At 43.8% G+C, this 18,577-nt stretch overlaps 1 protein-coding gene and 1 pseudogene across 1 annotated transcript in view; one reads left to right on the top strand and one right to left on the bottom strand.

Moving 5' to 3' along the window:
• The first annotated feature begins 513 nt into the window (after nucleotides 1-513).
• LOC105076818 (ER membrane protein complex subunit 3 pseudogene) lies at nucleotides 514-4,425 on the top strand (annotated as a pseudogene).
• Nucleotides 4,426-10,364: 5,939 nt separating this feature from the next.
• OVCH2 (ovochymase 2) overlaps nucleotides 10,365-18,577 on the bottom strand; it is a 60,679-nt gene continuing 52,466 nt past the window's right edge. Inside the window, exons 12-19 of the mRNA XM_045523833.2 lie at nucleotides 17,286-17,376; nucleotides 17,038-17,162; nucleotides 16,120-16,260; nucleotides 15,635-15,765; nucleotides 13,437-13,530; nucleotides 12,786-12,917; nucleotides 11,054-11,134; nucleotides 10,365-10,861 (exon numbers count right to left, since the gene is read on the bottom strand). Of these exons, the coding sequence (XP_045379789.1) occupies nucleotides 10,635-10,861; nucleotides 11,054-11,134; nucleotides 12,786-12,917; nucleotides 13,437-13,530; nucleotides 15,635-15,765; nucleotides 16,120-16,260; nucleotides 17,038-17,162; nucleotides 17,286-17,376 (1,022 nt within the window). The 3' untranslated portion in view covers nucleotides 10,365-10,634. The remainder of the gene's footprint in view (nucleotides 10,862-11,053; nucleotides 11,135-12,785; nucleotides 12,918-13,436; nucleotides 13,531-15,634; nucleotides 15,766-16,119; nucleotides 16,261-17,037; nucleotides 17,163-17,285; nucleotides 17,377-18,577) is intronic.

Below are 18,577 nucleotides of genomic sequence, written 5' to 3'. Positions count from 1 at the left end.
ATTTGGGAGTTTGAGATTTGCAAATGTTAGCCACTATATATAAAAATAGATTTAAAAATTACAAGTTTCTTCTCAATAGCACAGGGAACTATATTCATTATCTTGTAATAACCTTTAATGAAAAAGAATATGAAAATGAATGTATGTATATGCATGACTGGGACATTGTACTGTACACCAGAAACGGAGACATTGTAACTGACTGTATGTCAATTTAAAAAATAAATAAATAAAAATAAATAAATAAAATGGTCAAAACGGCAAAGGAAAAGCACCACTCTCTTTCCCACAAATGAATTTGTCCACACTGAACATGAACCCAGTCTGCAAAGTACTGCACATTCTTACTAACATAAAGAAAGAGAAGGTCTGTGCAGCGTCCTTCGAGGAGGATGTCTTCGAGGCTTCCTCTGAGACCTGTCTGGGAAGACAGGCCAGCGCTGCCTTTGCTGGTAACGCTATGGGGAAGGAGTTTCATCAGCTTAGAAAACTTACTCTTATAAAGTCCCAGTCATGGAAGTGCAGGCCAATCAAGCACATGAAAGCACTGACGGTCATGAACACTCCAGGTGAGTCAGTCCACAGCCCAGGCCCCAGCTGGCTGTCCCAGTGATGGAGTCGTGCCCAGATCTTCCAGAGGGCAGAGCATGGGGCTCCTGGAGCCATCCTAGAAGACTATGAAAGGCCTGGGTCAGTTCTTACCACAGTAAAATGTACAAGCTTTCCTCAGATGTTTGGGCTAGTCCGCTGAGGGTGAAGGGAGAAAAAACAGGACTGGATGGTGACGATCCAGAAAAGAAAGGACAGGAGGATATTCCTGCTGGGATCCGGGGGTGCTGGGCTCTTGGAACAGCTGATTATGGCAGAGCCTACTCCCTGTAAACTGATAACAACCCCTGATCAGAGTTAGGGGTTAGTGGGCCATCAGTCTTGATATGCAAACTGTAGATTTCACCTTGTGATATATTTTGTCTGCTAATTTAATTTCTTTAACACATGTTAATAATCAGTCTGATGAGAACTGAGGAAGAATAAAGAATGTATGATTTATTAACTACTGTCAACATTCCCAAACAGGATGAAATAGATCTTTAGAAGCCAGAGTTGCCTGCCCCAGCCCCTGCTGCAAGCCGGAGTGATTCAGTTCTGGAAGCAAAGAGAAAGGAAACCCAAACTCTGAAAATATAGAAGGAGGATCCTTTTCTGTACTTCCTAACTGGAGTAGAACAGTTTGGGAAATCCAAAGGAAGCTTTTTTAGAAAGGACTATTCACATCTTAAAAGAAGGTTCTTAAAATTCTCTACAGTGGGTCCCAGAGGATCCTGAAGATTCTAATCTCTGCCACTGTCACAGCGGCTCCACCAGGGGCTCTCTCCTGTCAAGCCACCAGCTGACGAGCAGAATCTTCCCCACAGGCTGACAGTTCCCCCATCCTCCACGGGCACTGTGAGAGGAGAAGGGGAGTGGGTGGAGAGCTTACCCAGCAGGAATCCTTCTCCCACTCAGAAGGGAAGCCAGCACCCAGTGTTCTCCAGAGCATCCGTGGAGAGAGGGGCACAGAACACACCCGGCAGGTTTCAGAGGCAGGGATGGGAATGGTAAACTGCAGGAGCTTGGTGGCCTTCTCCCCATCTTGAAGGCAAGTAATCTCTTTTGTTAAAGTCAGTTAAGGTCTAGAAAAAAAAGCAGAATGTATTTTCAGGGGATATTTGGGAATGTTATCCATAAAGACAAAAGGAAAAAGGATTCTACCACATGGATTAAAAGGTAGGTGATATTTCTCTGCAAGCTGTCAAAGGAAATTATATTACCCCAAACATTTATACGAAGTGACAGCTGTGGGAATAAGAAAGAGGAGCCTACTACATATTGTGAGAAAATAAAGTTCCTTGGAAGTCTAAGGCTAAGAAATAAATTGTCACTGAGATCATCCTGGTGTGTCAGTGCCGGCATCCAGGACTCCTGAAGCCCAGGAGCATCTGCAACAGAGCCCGGAGACTAGAACTGTACTTGGGGGGGGGGGGTGTCTCTGAAAGTGAAATCCGTCTCTATTGCTGCCGCTCTGTCACTTCCTGTTTATTCTCCTACTCGAGCAGTCAGACCACGGAATCCTGGCTTACTGAGATTACCCACAATCTGCCAATGGCCAAATCAAAAGGCCTCTCTTCCCATTCTTATATGATTAGATTCTGTCCAGCATTTTGCACTATTGACCACATTCTTCTTAAAACCCAAACTCTCTCTCCAGCTCCCATGCTCTGTCCTGCTTCTCCTCCTCCTCTTGTGCTTGCTCCTTTCAGCCTCTTTGCTCAGGTCCTCCTCTCTCCCTTTGCTCCTTTCCCTCTGAAGATAGCCTTCCTCCAGGCTGCCACCCTCACCGTACCTGCTACCTCTCAAATCCCATTATCCCCGCCTGCATTCTTAATCCCTGGACACATGTAGCTAGATATCCCACTGGTACCTGCAAAATTACCAGATACAGACTGAATTCATCTTCACTGTCTCACACCCTCCCTACACCTGCTAAGATACTCCTTTTTTTTTTTGGTCAAGAGGAAAGGCAGAGGCAGTATAGCATAGCAGTTAAGGGCATCGAGTTCTGACGTCAGACAGTCTTGGGTCTGAATCCCTGTTAGGCCACTTTATTTGGGCAAAGAACTTGATCACTGAGCTTCAATTTCTTCATCTATAAAACTAGGGTTAATAACAGGACCAATTTCCCAGGTTTTCTGAAAGGACAGTATCAGATAATGCACATAAAGGGTTTGGCCCAGAGTAAATAATAAATGCAAAGTATTATTTTTTTTAAAAGTCAGATTGGCTTTAAACTGTTCCTGAAGCTACTGTGATTTACATTCATTTTAATGGGTTCTCTTTGCAGAGCAGTCCCTTTAATGGGGATGCCCCCCTCCCAGTTCCTATTGGTTGTATTTAAAATAAATATTACACCATCAAAAAATAATAAATGCCAGCTATTATTGTGGTTAGCTTTTATCTACGCAATCACTTGAGTTAGGTACTTTCTTTCCTCCATTCTAAACATAATTGGTCATCAAGTCTTGTTGATTCTGTGAAAACAATGTTTCTTGAAACTGCTTTTTCCTCCTTGTCACTCTTGTAGTCCTCACTGTATTTTACCTGGGCTAAATGTTTTCACTGCAGAGTCATAATACAGCTAGGACATGTTACCATCACCTTCTCCGTGGACATGATCCACCACTACGTGTCCATCTGGCTTCAGAGTGACAAGAAACTCACCCAGGAACAAGCCTCTGACAGTCAAATCCTAATCTGAAGCAGAGTCCTCAGGGGAAATGGAAAATACATGACACAAAAATATTACTTCAACAACCCAGAGGATGGATTTTTCAAAAAACTAAAAGGAAGGTTGTGCCACCTTCTCCTACGACTGAGCCCCTTTGCTCACAGACACGATGGGAGGCAATGCAACAGTGTCCTCCCTATGATTCTTATTGGTGGATGGATCAACATCACATTCTCAGGCTTTGTCACAACCAACATCTCATTTCCACGGACCCTCTGTTTTAAGCCTATGCTACAGCAAGGAATAGAACCATTCACCTTAAATGCATCCTAGGTGAATTCTGCATCCTGGTACTTCCTCAGTGTCTTTGGGCTTCAGAGCATTTATTCTGATTTGGGGCCAAGATGCTGACCAGTTATGGATGATGCAGGAGCAGATAACTGGAGCAGCCATGGCCGTGCCTACAGACACCAACAAAGCTTTTAAGACAGAGTGGGAAGCTTGGGAGCTGGATCACCAGTGGGCACTAGATAATGTCGAAGAGGAGCTCATGGCCAAAGACCTCCACTTTGAAGGCACTTTCAGAAAAGAATTACAGACCTCTATTTTTTGAAGACCAAGTAGGGATTAGCTGTGTCAGGAACTCAGAGTAGCGCTTAACCTTGTAATTTTTGTTTCAGCTGGAGCCTCTCGGAATAAAATGGAGGATGCACCAGCCAAAACACAAAAACAAAAACAAATGCATTTCCCATGCATTTCCTCAACTGTTTCCTGCCTCTGCTCTTTCCCTCTATCCTCTTGACTTCTGCGGATTAATTTCTCTTTAGTACAGGTCTTTTTTTTTCCCCTCTTCTGCACTTGAACGGCAGTAGTTCCTATCACTTGACTATGAGATAGAGTCTAACCTTCTTAGCACCAGAATAAGACCCTTCACAACTGGGACTCAGGCTGTAATTTTAAATAACCTCCCCTCAACTCCCCCCATCAAAGCACCAGGCACACAGAACTGCCCTCTTTGCCCTTAATGTTCCTCTGCTTAGTCTTTCTGATCCTTAGTTCATGCCAGTTGCTCTGAATGAAATGCTTTCCCTTCTCTATTGACCTGGAAAACTTCTGATTCTTTTAAGACCCAGCGTAAGTGTCTCATCATTAGTTATGCCTTCTCTGATAGTCCGAGGAAGTCACTCCCTTCTCTGTGTTATCTCTGAACACAGCGCTCCCATCTGTTACAGTGTTGATCACTGTGTGCTTTGGGACAGTTACACACAGTTCTTAAATCCTACGCTAGAAACCATGGATTGGGTTTTATTTGCTTTTGCATCCCCAGAACCTAACTGAGGGTCTGGCAAGAAGATGGTGCTCAGTGAAGCCTTGCACATGAGCATGGGAAAGAATGAATGAAACAGGGGGTCAGTCTTGTGTGCTCGTGGTAGGACAGGAAGGGTGGCAGAGCACCAGAGGGGTGTGGAATTAGCCGCCATGTCGGGGCAGTGAAAGATGACTGTGCTTAAACTGAGCCCAGTGCAGGCTCCACCTCCGCAGTGGGGTGGCTGTCCCTCAGCTCTATGAGCCTCGGTTTCTTTTCTTTCTGTAAACATAGGGCAAGTGTCTTCACCTTTTCACAGCACACAGGCAGTGTGAGAAGCCTGAGCAAAGGTGTGTAACTAAGGGGTCTGACGTCCTGCAGACATGGAAGGTTCCCAGGACCCTCATGCCAGGGCTGATCCCAGACCTGGGTAAGGACCTCCATCCTGTGACTGCACACAGTCTGGAAGCAGCTGCCCGGGGCCCCTCTTAGGCCACAGGCTGGATGGAGGTGCCTATTCAAGTTAAGCAGGTTCACCAGTTGCAAAGATGCCAAGTCATGGTCCATAGCGGACCTACAGGAGGCAGGGTGGCTTATGTGGACCAGTAAGACAAAAGGAGTGCTAAACAGACCCACCGAAGAAAGGAGGCACATGGAGCTTAGGTACTTGAATTCCCCCCAAAGAGGAAACAACTTGAAGGACGGCTGCCTGGTCACCACCAGGGATGGTGTCTGACTCACCCTTGTGTTGTTAGTACACTGCATGGGGCCGGGTGGACGTGGGCCTTAGGGAGAGTTTCTTACATGACTCATTCATTCTACAGTCTCGTTGGGCTGGAAAGAAGGAAAATCTGGCCAGGAGAAGACGAGGTCATTGTGAAGCTAGACATAATTACAAACATCGAATTAGAATTTAGATCCTCCCTATCTCCCTCCTTATAAAGGGAAAAAAAATTCAGTCCAAATCTTGTATTGGCCAACATCGTGGGAACCACACAACTAGTGGAGCTGTGGTCGTCATAGTGAGATGCTGGTGGCCAGGCTGGCTGGAGAGAAGGGAGGCTCTGATGCTTCTGACCCAAGGGGAGCCTTTGGCCAAATCATGGATGCTTGCATTCATCACCCAGGCAGCTAAAAGTGAGAAGAAAAAGAAACTCAGATATGGCCTCATTAAAAAATATGGGGTTAGGAGTAGTTCTCTAAGGAGCCCAGGAATCAGAGGAAAGCAAGGTCACCATCTTGACCATCGCAGTGAAGGCAGCAGCCAGCGACTCAGCAAGGCTCTAGGGAACGTTCTGTCTTCTATGTACACAGAAGACCCTAGGGCTCAGAAGCATGAAGCAGTCTGTCCGACGTCACTCAAGTTGTTAAGAGCTCTAATGGGAACATAATCAAGCCTTGCAGCTTCATTCTAACATCAGCATGGACTATAGCCGTGCCTGTCTGTCATCTGCAAGAAATTTCTCAGAGCCACGGTCCCCAGCCTCTGTTCAGCCTGTCTGTCCAGGTCAGCTGAAGAGACTCGACAGGGTGCAGTCAGAGAAAATAGGGTCATTCCAACAACCTAACTGTTTTCTAAGATAAAAATAAAATCTCTATAAAATGACAAGACACTAACTAGTCTAATTTTTAAAAAAGATTTTTAAAATATACAAAATTGTAAAAGTAGAAAACATCACAAAAACAGGAGGCATAAGGAAATATTTTGTACAACACAAAGCAATTAGGAAAATATGAATGCTATAGCTATTAGTAGGAGATTATAAATTATCAGAATTGACTGAAGATGTAATTTTTAAACCTAAAAACCAATAACAAGGAAGGAAATTGAGAAAGTTACCGTTAAGTCTTCAAGAAATAGATGTTTAGTATATGTAATTACATGGTGTCATTGTTTATTCTTCTGTTATAAATTCATGCAAAGCATAGAGCAAAAAGGAAAGCTCTAAATTAAGTTGCTACAAGAGTAGATCTTAAAAGTTTTCATCACAAGGAAAAACAATCGTAACCATGTATGCTGGTGGAAGTTAACTATACTTATTGCAGTGACCATTTTGCAAAAAGACAAGTATCAAACAAATGCAAAATATTATGTTGCACATCTGAAACTAATATGTTATATGTCAATTATACCTCAATTAAAAAAAAAAAAGGAGAGCTCTCCAGTTCTTTTCATGAAGAGCACTGATACCCAATTCTGACAAAGGCAGGCAATGGAAAGAAAACTATATCCAGTGGTTCTCAAATTTTCTGGTCTCAGGACACCTTCACACTTTGAAAAAAATCATTGAGAACCCTCAAGAGTTTTTGTTTATGTGAGTAATATATGATTTATCAATAGTTAACATATTAGAAATTAAAGCAGAATTTTTTTAGATTATGCATTCATTATTAGGATGATCATAACAAAACCATTAGGTATTAACATAAAGAAGATGCATTCAAATAACTACATTTTCCAAAACAAAAAATTTAAGTAAGACTGGTACTGTTTCACGTTTTCCCAAAACTGTTTAATGTCTGGCTAAACAGAAGACAGATGGGATTTTCTCTCTGCTTTTTCACATGCAATCTGTTGAGAAACTGCATTTACGTAGTCTCTGGAAAACTCTACTGCACACTCATGAGAGAATGGGAGTGAAAGAGAATAATGTCTTAGTATTACTATGAAAATCGTTTTGACCTTGCAGACCCCCTAAAAGGACCTTGGAAATCCCCAGTATTCTCCACACCACATTCTGACCACATACGTCAGTTCAATTGATCTATAGGTCAATTTCAATTATGAACGTTGATGCAAAAATCGAAGTGAAATCTTACTAAACAGAACCCAGCAGTGCACTGAAATATGAATGTACCATGTCCAAGTGGGATTCATTTGAGAAATGTAGGAATGTTAGGAAATCCATTAATATGAATTTAATATATTAATAAGTCAAAGGAGAAAATCATTTAGTCATTTCAGTAGATACAGGAAGTATTTCACAAAATTCAACATTAGTTTCTGATCTAAAAATCCCAGGAGGGCAGATATGATAAAATAAATATATCTCTGCCCAACAATCAGCCTCATGTTTAATTAAAATATACTAGAAGCGCAGTGTGAGGGGGCAGAACTTGCCTGAGCACTCAAGGAACTTAAGTTCTGTCTGGGAGGCGGACTGCCCGTGATGGTGGTGAATGAGGAAGCCAACAGTAGCTGCTGATAGATATCAGAGGCTTTAGCAGAAGAACTAATGATTAGCCAACTTTAACCATCAGCTCCCACCATATTCCATTCCCTGGGTGTACTTATGTATTGGTGAAGCAGTGATCAGGATGACTATCCAGGTCTTCCTAGAGATGCCTGGTGGCAATCTGCAGACTGACCTGCTATGGCCATGAGCTGACTATGGTCTCCTGTCTCCCACAATCTGGCCGGAACGGGACCTGGAAGCAGGGAGGGGAAGCTGCTCCGCAGAGCCCACCTGGGAAGGGGCCAAGAAGACACATCCTTATGACCCATGGATCCTCTTCACCACCAGGTCCAGGTCTGAGCATCTACCTGTGCCAGGAACTCTAACAGACACCTGGGAATAATGAGAAATGCTTATTGTATTCTGTATATCTATATATACACACTATAAGTGAATGTTTCAGCCAAGAGTAAAATACCAAGTTCACCCTCTCCCCTCCTCTTTTTTGCCCCAATAATTTAGTCTCCAAACACTTTACATCCTATGTTCACAGTGTATCTTGCCTCCATCTTCTACCTTTGGGCTTGGGTCTTCAATATTGCTCACCTGGACTCCTCTCCCTGTGGTTACTCTTTCTCCATGCTCCTCTCACTCCCAAATTAACCACCAAAAAGTGCTTGTTTTGATCTTGTCACTCCCCTGATCAAAACCATCCAAGGGTTCCCCACAGCAAATAGAATAATGCTGACATTCTATTTATCTTTGTGAGCCCAAATCAAAACCAGTTTCCTAATCATCTCATCCAAGAGCTACTTCGGTCTTTTCTTGTATTGCGGTTTTCTGTGCACGTTTTCCCTTTTCTTGTGAATTTTATTACAGTATAACATAGATAAAGCAAACTACTCCAGTAAGAAAGTACTTAGAATGAATTTCCCAAAAGTACAACAGGAACCCAGATCAAGAAACAGACTAAAATTGACACAACATTGTAAACTGACTATACTTCAATAAAAAGAAAAGAAAAGAAAGAAACAGACTAGCAGAACCCCAGAAGTCATGTCAGGAGCTGTCAGGGTCACTACTCCCCCGAAGCGTAACTGCTACCCTGGCACGTAACACCATATACTACTTTTGAATGATCTTAGTTTTACATACTTCTGCTCTCTATTTGTACATGTAAATTTCATGATTAGGATAGAAGTTCTTCTATATTCAACATCTTGTAATAACCTTTAACGAAAAAGAATATGAAAACAAATATATGTATATATAAGCATGACTGGGACATTATGCTGTACACTAGAACCTGACACATTGTAACTGACTGTACTTCAATTTTAAAAAATAAATGAATAAAATAAAAGAGGATGTAAGTTTCTTAAAGATAGGTTAGTACCTATCTTGTTCCTCTTGGTACCCGCCTCCCCCACAGCCTGGGCTCTGGTATCGAGATTTGCCCAGAGAAGACACCAAATGAGTATCAAGCCAATGTGACAGGATGTCAACAAGTTATGAATATACGTGAAAGATAAACAGAAGTTCCTTGTATTATTCTTTAACCTGTTCTGTAGATTTGCAAGATTTCAAAATAAAGAGTGCAGGACAAAATTGCTTATTGGATGACTTAAGTAATCTAGGTTAGGTGAGCTATTGAAAACAAGACATAGGGAAACTATTTCTCTTGTCTGTCCTCAGTTTTTATGTGTATTTGAATAAGGGAAGAAGGTCCTAAAGTAGATGTGAGTTCGGTGAGTAAGAACCAGGCAAGACTCCCGTATTGCGGTTTTACAGGGGTAGCTATTTGTGGGTTATTTAGTTTTATTCACCAAATATTTATCTGGCAGCTCCCATGTTCTGGGCACTGCGGTAGGCGCTGGGGATAAAATGATGAACCAATCTTGTCGCATGTTGTAATAAGACGCCTTGGAGAATGTTGTATGTGGTTTAGGCTGAGAGTAACGGCTTTGCTAAATGTACCCCCCATGATGGCCAAGAGGAGGGACCGCAGAAGACCCACTTTACAGAGTTTCCACCCATGATATCCATGCATCATGAGGTCCAAGGAGGCAGAATAAAAAGACTCCAACTGCTTCTATCCCTCCTCATTAAAAGGAATACTCACCCCCCACACTCTCTATTGCTCTGTGCCCTGTGTGTCAATAACTTATAAAACTAAAATAAATAAATATTAAAATTTAAAAAATAAAAATAAGGTGCTGGAATTTTCTCTTGACAAACTATCAAAATGGCAAACTACGAGTTTCCTTACCCTCAGCCTCCGCGTGCTCCCCGCACCGTATTTTCCTTGGGGACGTGGATGGCACCTGTGCATGTCAGTAGACGCCATGGAGGAAACAAGGCAAAGAGAAGGCCCAGCGTTTCTCAGTGCTCACCGGCATGAAGACAGAGCAGCACACACACTCCTCTTCCAGTGGGTGGATCTTGTGAGTCAGATCACAGTCTGGCGCACTGTTTAGCCATTCCCACCGACTGAATCCCTCAAGACGGGGAATTTTGACTCTTGTGGTAGAAAATATTTCAGTGTTACTTTGAGCAAAAGGGACAATGACCACATTCCATACAGCTCTGTGTGATGGCTTTTTTTGATGTGGCAACTTGCCTAGGGTATATAGCACCCAGTTATTCAATCCAACATTCACCTAGATGTTCCTATGAGGGGATCCTGCAGATGTGATAAAAGTCCCCAGTCTGTTGACTTTAGGTAAGGAAGAGTTTCCCAAAAAATCTGGGTCGGCCTGAAATCATTAGTTGGAAAGACCTTAAAAGCAGAGCTGAGGACTCCCCCAAAGAAAGAAGAAATTATTATTAGCTTGCTAGGTCTGCTACAACAAAATGTCACAAACAGGGAAGCTTAGAAGGCAAACGTTTATTGTGTCACAGTCTTGGAGCCTAGATCCGAGATCAAGGTGTTGGTAAGGCTGATTCCTTCGGAGGATGGCGATGCAGTATCGGGCCCAGGCCTCTCCTCTGGCATCTTGCGGTTGGCTGGCAGTCTGTGGCGTTCCTTGGCTTGTGGATGATCCATCACCCTGATCTCTGCCTTCATGCCCATATGAGGTTCTCCCTGTGTGCGTCCCTCTCTCCAAACTTCCCCTTTTAGAAGGACACGAGACATTCTGGATTAGGACCCACACTTGACTGCCTCTATAAACACTATCTTCAAATAAGGTCACAGAGTGTGAGTCTGGACACTGGAGGTTGGGATCCAATATATTTTTGGGGGGTTCTCTGGGTGAACCCTAACACACTCTGCACCTCATGGTCACTCTCTCCAAAACAGCTTACCAGAAGCGCTGGGTCCTTCAGGTGGTACATTCCACGTCTCCAGAAACACGGATTCATTTTCTAATCTGGAGATGTTTACATCTGGGCACAAGCACAATACAATAGCTCAGATCACACAAACAAGGCCAATACTGGGGACATCAGAAAACTATTATTGTTAGAATTCTGAGGCATCTCATTCAGTTGGACTGTGTGGTTATTTTAACTGCAAAGTGGAGCATTTTAACTGTAACCCAGCTTTGTCCTAAGTAGCTGCTCACCGCCTAGTACGAATGAACAACTTGAGAAGCCGATACCTGGTCTGTGGGATGTGGACAGTGTGGGTGTGGGAGCTTGGAAGGGAGCTGCGTCTTCAAGTGTCTAGGGCGTGGGCCTGGTGAAGATGTTTCACACGTCTGAGGCTTTCTTAGCTGTCACAAGCACACTTGCTCATGGCCAAGCGCACCTTGCCTGACTTAATCCCACTCGTCTCACCAGGCGTGCAGCATTCTCTCACTGTGAGGCTGAGGGGGATGAACCTTAGATGATGCCTAGATGACACATCTAGCAAGGGCAGGCCAAGATTCAGGCACACAGTTGATCCTCATTCTTCGGGGATTCCTTATCTATGAATTCACCTGCTTGCTGACATTTATTTGTAACTGAAAACCCAATACTCTTGGTGCCTTCATGGTCATTCGTGGATACTTGCAGAGCAGTGAAAACGGAGTCCCCTGATGCTCGTGTCCTGGCTGAGGTCTAGTGAGGTGACTCCGCCCTCCGGTTTCAGCTCCCATACTATTAACAAGCGTCCTTTCCGTGGTCTGTTTAGCACCATTTTTTGTGTTTTCTTGCACTTCTGCTTTTTGTTTGGTGATTTTGCTGTTTGCAATGGCCCTAAACGTAGTGCTGAAGTGCCATCTAGTGTTCCTCAGTGCAAAGACGCTGGGTGGTATCTTACAGAGAAAACAGCTGTGATCCATAAGCTTGGTTCAGGCATGCGTCACAGTGGTCCTGGCCATGGGTTCAATGTTAATGCATCAACAACATATATTAAATATGGTGACTTTGAACAGAAATACACATAAAACCAGAGGCTGATAGGAACATAACTCTGTGTTTCCCCCGGAGCTGTGGTTCAGGATTCACAAACTCAGTGCTCATGGTGACTTCATAGAGCAGACCTGCTGCGTGTAGTAAGAGCTGACTGATACTATTGACTATATATAAAATAAACAAACAAGACGTTTCTACTGTACAGCACAGGAAACTATATTTAATATCTTACAGTAACCTATAATGAAAAATACAGGAAAAGGAATATATGTACTTATATGTATGACTGAAACCTTATGCTGTACACCAGAAACTGACACAACATTGTAAACTGACTGTACTTCAATAAAAAAAGAAAGTATTCTTCAATTCCCTGGAGTTTATATTCAATTTTAAATTGCATCTACACCAGAAAACAAAGTACACTTGTATGCTATATCCAAGTTGGTCTTTTTGTATTTATAGAACATTTGAAAAAAATTAAAATTGCATCTACATAGGATTTGTTACAGTATGAAAACACTTACCTGACTTCCTTTAAAAGTTTCCATAATTAAAAATAGTTCCCCTCCCCCTTCACCCCTCCCCCCAGAAAAAGGGTCAACTGTGTCCACGCCGGGCTCCACAAGCTGCCCTTCTTACCACATCAGGAGGATGAGACTCGGGACCCAAGGAGTTGGTGCCTTGATCTTCTTACCTGTTTCAGGAACGAAGGAGACTGTCGCCTGAAAGCCTCTGAAGGTCGCATTTTCATCAGACTGGAAGCTGATGGACATCACCCCAGAGGCGCTCAGCACAGGGGCGGGGACGACAAAGCCACAGAGCCGAGCTGGTGGCCCCCGGCACGACGTGGTCAAGGGCCCAGCAAACACAAGTGGTATTGGATAGAAGAAAAAAAATTGTCCTTCTGGTTATTGGTCAGAAATAAATTTTTCCAGTGGATGCCATAATTCATTCTCAAAGTAGAAAGGCAGAGTGCTTCTTTTTACCATGTATTTAACCCCATTAGCATTTTGATTCTGTTTCTTTCCCAAACACTTCCCCTGGGAATGTAACTAAGGGAAGTAGTTCCAGCCACAGAGCTTATTTCAATGGAACTTTCCCCTCTGACCCCTAGTCCACTGTGGGTCTTCCACATTTTCCATTTCAATGGTTTTTTGATTCTCCCCGAAGCTCTTCCCACTCCTGATGCAGAAGGAGAGGTGGTGAGAGCATGGGGAGGGATGGAGATGGCGCAGGGGGATGAAGGGACATTGAGCCAGCTCCTTTATGTTCCCCAAAAGGATTCCCAAGAAGGACCAGGTCCAAATGCAAACTGGGGAAGCCGAGCCTCCTGGGGAACACACACCTATTTCCTTCTTCCTTTCTACGTCCCGGTACACGCTCACATAGTCAGAAGTGCAGTCTCCACTTTCTTCTATTTCCAGTTTCTGAAAAGAAAGCTGAGAAGACTCCATGTTATATCCACATATGTGGATGCGTTATTTGATTTTGATTACACAGAGAAATTTGGATTGCCCAACTTGCCTTGGAGTGTGAGCTTAGATGAGAAAGGTAATGGGGCGTTCATGAGTGGGTTCTATTACTTAGGAAAAGATGCTACTCCACAGGCTCCCAAACCTTCCGAAATACCGAAGCACCCAATCAGAGGCCAAATATGAGTAGGGAAATGTGCAAACATTTGGGCTCCCTAGCTCCCTCCTCAGGGGAGCAAAGGAACAGCAGAGAACAATGTGTGAGCAATTGGATGGCCCTGGCTGAGTTGCAAGAGAGGAGCAGTGGGAGATAGGACTGGTGAGGTAGTTTAGATTTTAAACACACAGATTACAGGGATTCCATGGAGCACTTGGCAAAAGACACAGAGGATGGCGTGGATAGGACAAAAGTGGAGGCAAATGATGGTAAACGGTGGATGAAGCATGGGGAGAAGGAGACGCGTCAGAAACAGGATTCATTCAAACATTTCTTAATCCCTGACTAGGATGCTTTCTGGAAATATCATTCGAGTCAAATGGTATGCACATAGATATGACCTGTAATACTAAGAGAGGGAGGGTATAGCTCAGTGGTAGAGTACATGCCTAGCATGCACGAGATCCTGGGTTCAATACCCAGTACCTTCATTAAAATAAAGAAACAAGCAAACAAACCTAATTACTACCCCCCAAAAGAGATATGACCTGTAATGTTAATTCACAAATTACTGTCTAGGATGGGTCCGCAGGATGGTGCTGTCACTGGTGGGGCCTGAGAGCATCTCTTCACTAATGCACAGCACTCAGTGTATTTTATTGAATAGATATTTTTGAATCACTTCTAGCTCAGGCATGTTCAGATTGTCAACTAAATTTTGTCTTCTTCCTCCTTCTGGAAATAGGCTCATACTTGAGCTTTTCTCCTCCGTCACTAAAACAGCTTCCCTCAATTCTGCTTCCTCCTGAAATTAATGTCTGCCTTGACTCTGTTTGGGTTTCAAAAACTTTTAGAAAGACAAGAGCTCTGCTTGTCTTATTTCTGCTGTGTCTTCTTCTCCCACTTATTTGTGAAAGCTGTGTGCTCTTGCTTCCACTCCTAACATCGGATTTCACTTGCTCCTTCAGACGCCACAACTCCCACCTCCTCTCTAGTGTTCCATTGTCCACCCCAATTATTTCACCTTTTTATGGGGGGAGGTGGTGGGGACTGGACAGCGGGTGCTCAGTCTTCCTCTTTAAACTCAGACTTTGTGTGGGAAACCCAAACTGCTGGCTACACCTTCCTGTTTATTTGTTTTGTGGTTTGAATTAAAGGCTACATTCTCTGGACTATCATAACACTGCACCAATTTGGTTCTCCTCCTGAGTCTCTTAAATATCTGAGAATTTTGAGATATTGCTCACCCTTATGACTTCTCCATTATTTTATAAATCTACTTTGCCTCCTTCATGTTCTCTCCTGCTTTCAATTATTATTTTAAGAGAAAGGCTTCTAAATAAATGCCTAATTCCATCCTCGCCCAGACTGCAGTGTCATCTACCTGGCAGCATCTCTGCAGATGGCCCACTAGTGTTGCGTGAACAAACAAATGCTGCTAATCGAAGGCTGAATACATTCCGTATCCTGAATTCAAAACCCTCTGTATTTTGATCTCAGCCTTGCCTTCCCTGTCCCTTCCCGGTACACCAGCACCCCTTATGCCTGAACCTGTTCTGTACCACACTTCTGTTAGCCATGCCTCACAAAGTGTTTTGTTAGCAGATTAATGAATAAGGAAGAAATGCTTGTTTCCAGAAAGGACTAGACACTGATGAAACAAGTACCAGGTACAAAGATTAAGGCAGCGTTTTAACAAAAAGTAAAGTGCACTATTGCCATCTAGTGGTAAGTGTGGGTAGTTACAGTGGAGAACAGGCAGTTCTGTCAAGAGCCTTGGGTGCCAGATGCTAGGTTCCAGGTACCAGGGATACAGCAGTGAATAAATCAGATAAAAACCTCTGCCCGCATGGTGTTACTGGTAGCTATTCTGTGGCGGTACCACAGCAAAGTAAGGGTAACCAGAATCAGTACCTTAATTAGGTAATGTTTGGGGGCTTGAAAAACCCAGTTGCAGTTGGCTAGGTCGCTGTAGTCTTCGGGGTAATGAAGACTCTGTATGAGGCCCTCTTCAAAAAGGATAGTTAAGGAACTGCAGCCTGAATCTGCAACACAAGGGAAAACATCCAAACAATAGTGTCACCGAAGCACAGAGGAACAACTCTATTCTGTCCCCGTCCCCCACAAGTGATGCTGGCGCCAACAAGAAGGAAGAGGTTTGTGCACTGGTGTGCAAGAATGCATCAGGCCCTCTCAGCTCACTTGGGTGTGTGACAGACGTGAGTTAGCAGGACCACAGAAGGAGCCCAGGCATCCCGCGTCTGAATGACCCTGGCTCCTCTCTGCTGTGGAGCCCAAGGGGCCCTGGAGGAGAGCTCCCTACCCCTCACCTAATTCTTATGGGGCCTCATCTTCTACAAGAAGCTTGGATAGTGTGTGATAAAAGTAAGTGGTTTTACCAGGAAGGTAGTTTGGCTTAAGAGCTTTATAGGTGAGATTAAAGCCAACGGCATTGTCTGTGGCATCCGAGATGAACCTCAGCCTTACAGAGTCAGAGCCAACAAGAACTGATGAAGCCAGACTGTCTCCACAGAATTTCCCTGCAACATTAAAAACAGAGAGTCTCTGCTCCGAGTCTGGAAAACAGCACCTGTTAAAAGATTTAGGGGGAACTGAACTTCCGTGGCAGTGCAGGAGTGTCTGAGCCAGGGTTTCTCAGCCTCGGCACTCCTGACACTTTGAGCTGGAACATTCTTTGCGTTCAGGTTGTTCTGCACGTTGTGGGATATTTGGCAACATCCCTGGCCTCCACCCACTAGATGCCAGTAACACTCCCTCCAGTTGTGATGGTCCCAAAATTCTTCCCAAAAGACATTGTCAAGTGTCTCCTGGGAGTTGGGATGGGGGGTGGTGGGGGCAGACAAAATCATCTCCAGTTTAGAACCACAGAAACTTTCCTCCATTTCTATTTTTTTATATAAGTAACCTTGGTCTCCTACTCATGGTTAACTGTTGGTATCTTCCTTCTGAGCTGGATAAGGCAGGTCAGAGTCATTTTCATGCCTAGGAGAACAGCATTCTAGCCGTGAGGACCCCAGAGGCACTGCTATATGTCTACATTTTATTCCTGATGGGCTCCAGGTCTCACGAATGAGTCTAGGAAGCCTGGTCAGATACAGCAAATGAAATGCACCTTGGCCTTACAGCCATCACACAGGCTTCAGATTTTGTTCTTTTCCACTGTCAATTCCAAGTCTCAAAATTGGAGACAGGAAGTGTTGTGTTTACAGATACTTCAGGTTCGGGTCTATTGTAACCAAGCCCCACTAAGTCCACCTCGCCCTAGTGTCCATGTGACAGTGTGAAAATCCACTCACCAATAAGTCTGTCTTCTAAAGAATGTATTGACAGGTAATTGTGGTGACAGGACTCTGCGTCGAAGTGGGAAAAACTGAGGAACACATGCATTTCCTCTGGTACCAGCAGGGTCCAGACACACCGTCTGCAGGTAGATATGTGGAGAGGGTGCTATTTCTAGATAGAAAGTGGCTGTCACATTCCAATTCCTGGGGCAGAGTCAAACTGGAGGTGGGAGTCAGGGAAGGAGGGCAGCGGGGCTACTCACTGATTGCTCTCATAAAATAGGAAAGGGCTTTCTGGGAAGTGCAGCTCCCCCTCAGATGCGCTGATCACACGATCCTGCTCATCACATGAGGCTGGGATGGGGGTGGAAGTCACAAGAATCAGGGCTAACAGTGATGGCTCGCCACAACAGCCCTCTCCTTCCAGAACCCGTACAGATGCTGGAAGCTCCTGGCTCCTTTTATGCACACTTCCTTTCTTCATGAAATCTTTTCCTGTCTTGGCTTCTATGATGCCTTGTTCTTTTTTTGTTCCTTGTAGATCCTGCTTAACCTTGAGAGTCTATGATTTCTTCTCCTTGACTCTTCTTCCTCTGACCCCATGTTCCCACTCTATAAATAGAGGTATTTCCCAGGTTCTAGACTTAGTCTTCACTTCTCTCTACAGCAGCCCTCTGACTTGTCTCATTCACACCCTCACTTTCAACAATTATCTCTACCTTTCTGAACTTCTGAGTTTTCAACCATCTCCTAGATATCTCCCCTGAAACTTAACGTGCTACGTATGAAATTCTGGGTCTGCAAAACTGCTTCCACATCTGCTTTGATTACTTCTTTGTGCCCTTTTCTTAGCTTTTCATGCTCAGGACTTTGGTGCCATCTCCCATTCCTTCTCCCTCACCGCCCATCACCTCAGTGACTGACTATCCCGTCCTCATCCTTCCTGTCTCAGTTCCCTCCTTTTCTTCCTCTGGCCATTGCCCTAGTTCAAGCCTTAATTTCTGGCCTCTGGATCTAATGCATGATCTCATAAGTCCACCCTGAATTATTTTCCCCTCTGATTTACCCGTTAGGTGCAGTTCTCATAGCACTAAAGTATAGCTCTAACCTATTTCTTTAGCTAGTCAACTTCCCATCACTCAAAGTCTAAACTTTTTTGACTGGCATTTAAAGTCCATAATTTGGTCTCAAGTTATCTTTTTAATCTTCTCCCTCGTGAAAAACCCATCACATAGCCTAAACTTCAGCTGCTTTGACTGACTTACACTTACACTTACACTATTACACCCTATTTTTTTATATCTCCATTCTTTAGTAGCCATCCTTTGATAAGGATGATTCCTTGAGCTGGAGTATTTCTGTCGACCTGTATCCCATTTTCACCTGACAAAATTCTACTTGTCATTTAAAGTTCAGCTTGAAAGATGTCTGTGTTCCAAAGCCTCCTTTTTTTTTTTTCCAGCAAGAAGTTAGCATCCCCCTGACTCAAAAGTGCAGAGGTTTTTAAATCAATTTGGAGTTAATGAAAATATAATCTGTGGAAAGGACCGAAGGG

This window comes from Camelus bactrianus, chromosome 10 (assembly GCF_048773025.1).
Source record: "Camelus bactrianus isolate YW-2024 breed Bactrian camel chromosome 10, ASM4877302v1, whole genome shotgun sequence".
Classification (NCBI taxonomy): domain Eukaryota; kingdom Metazoa; phylum Chordata; class Mammalia; order Artiodactyla; family Camelidae; genus Camelus; species Camelus bactrianus.
The sequence above is the reverse complement of the archived record's forward strand: the minus strand, read 5'-3'. Positions and strand labels throughout refer to the sequence as shown.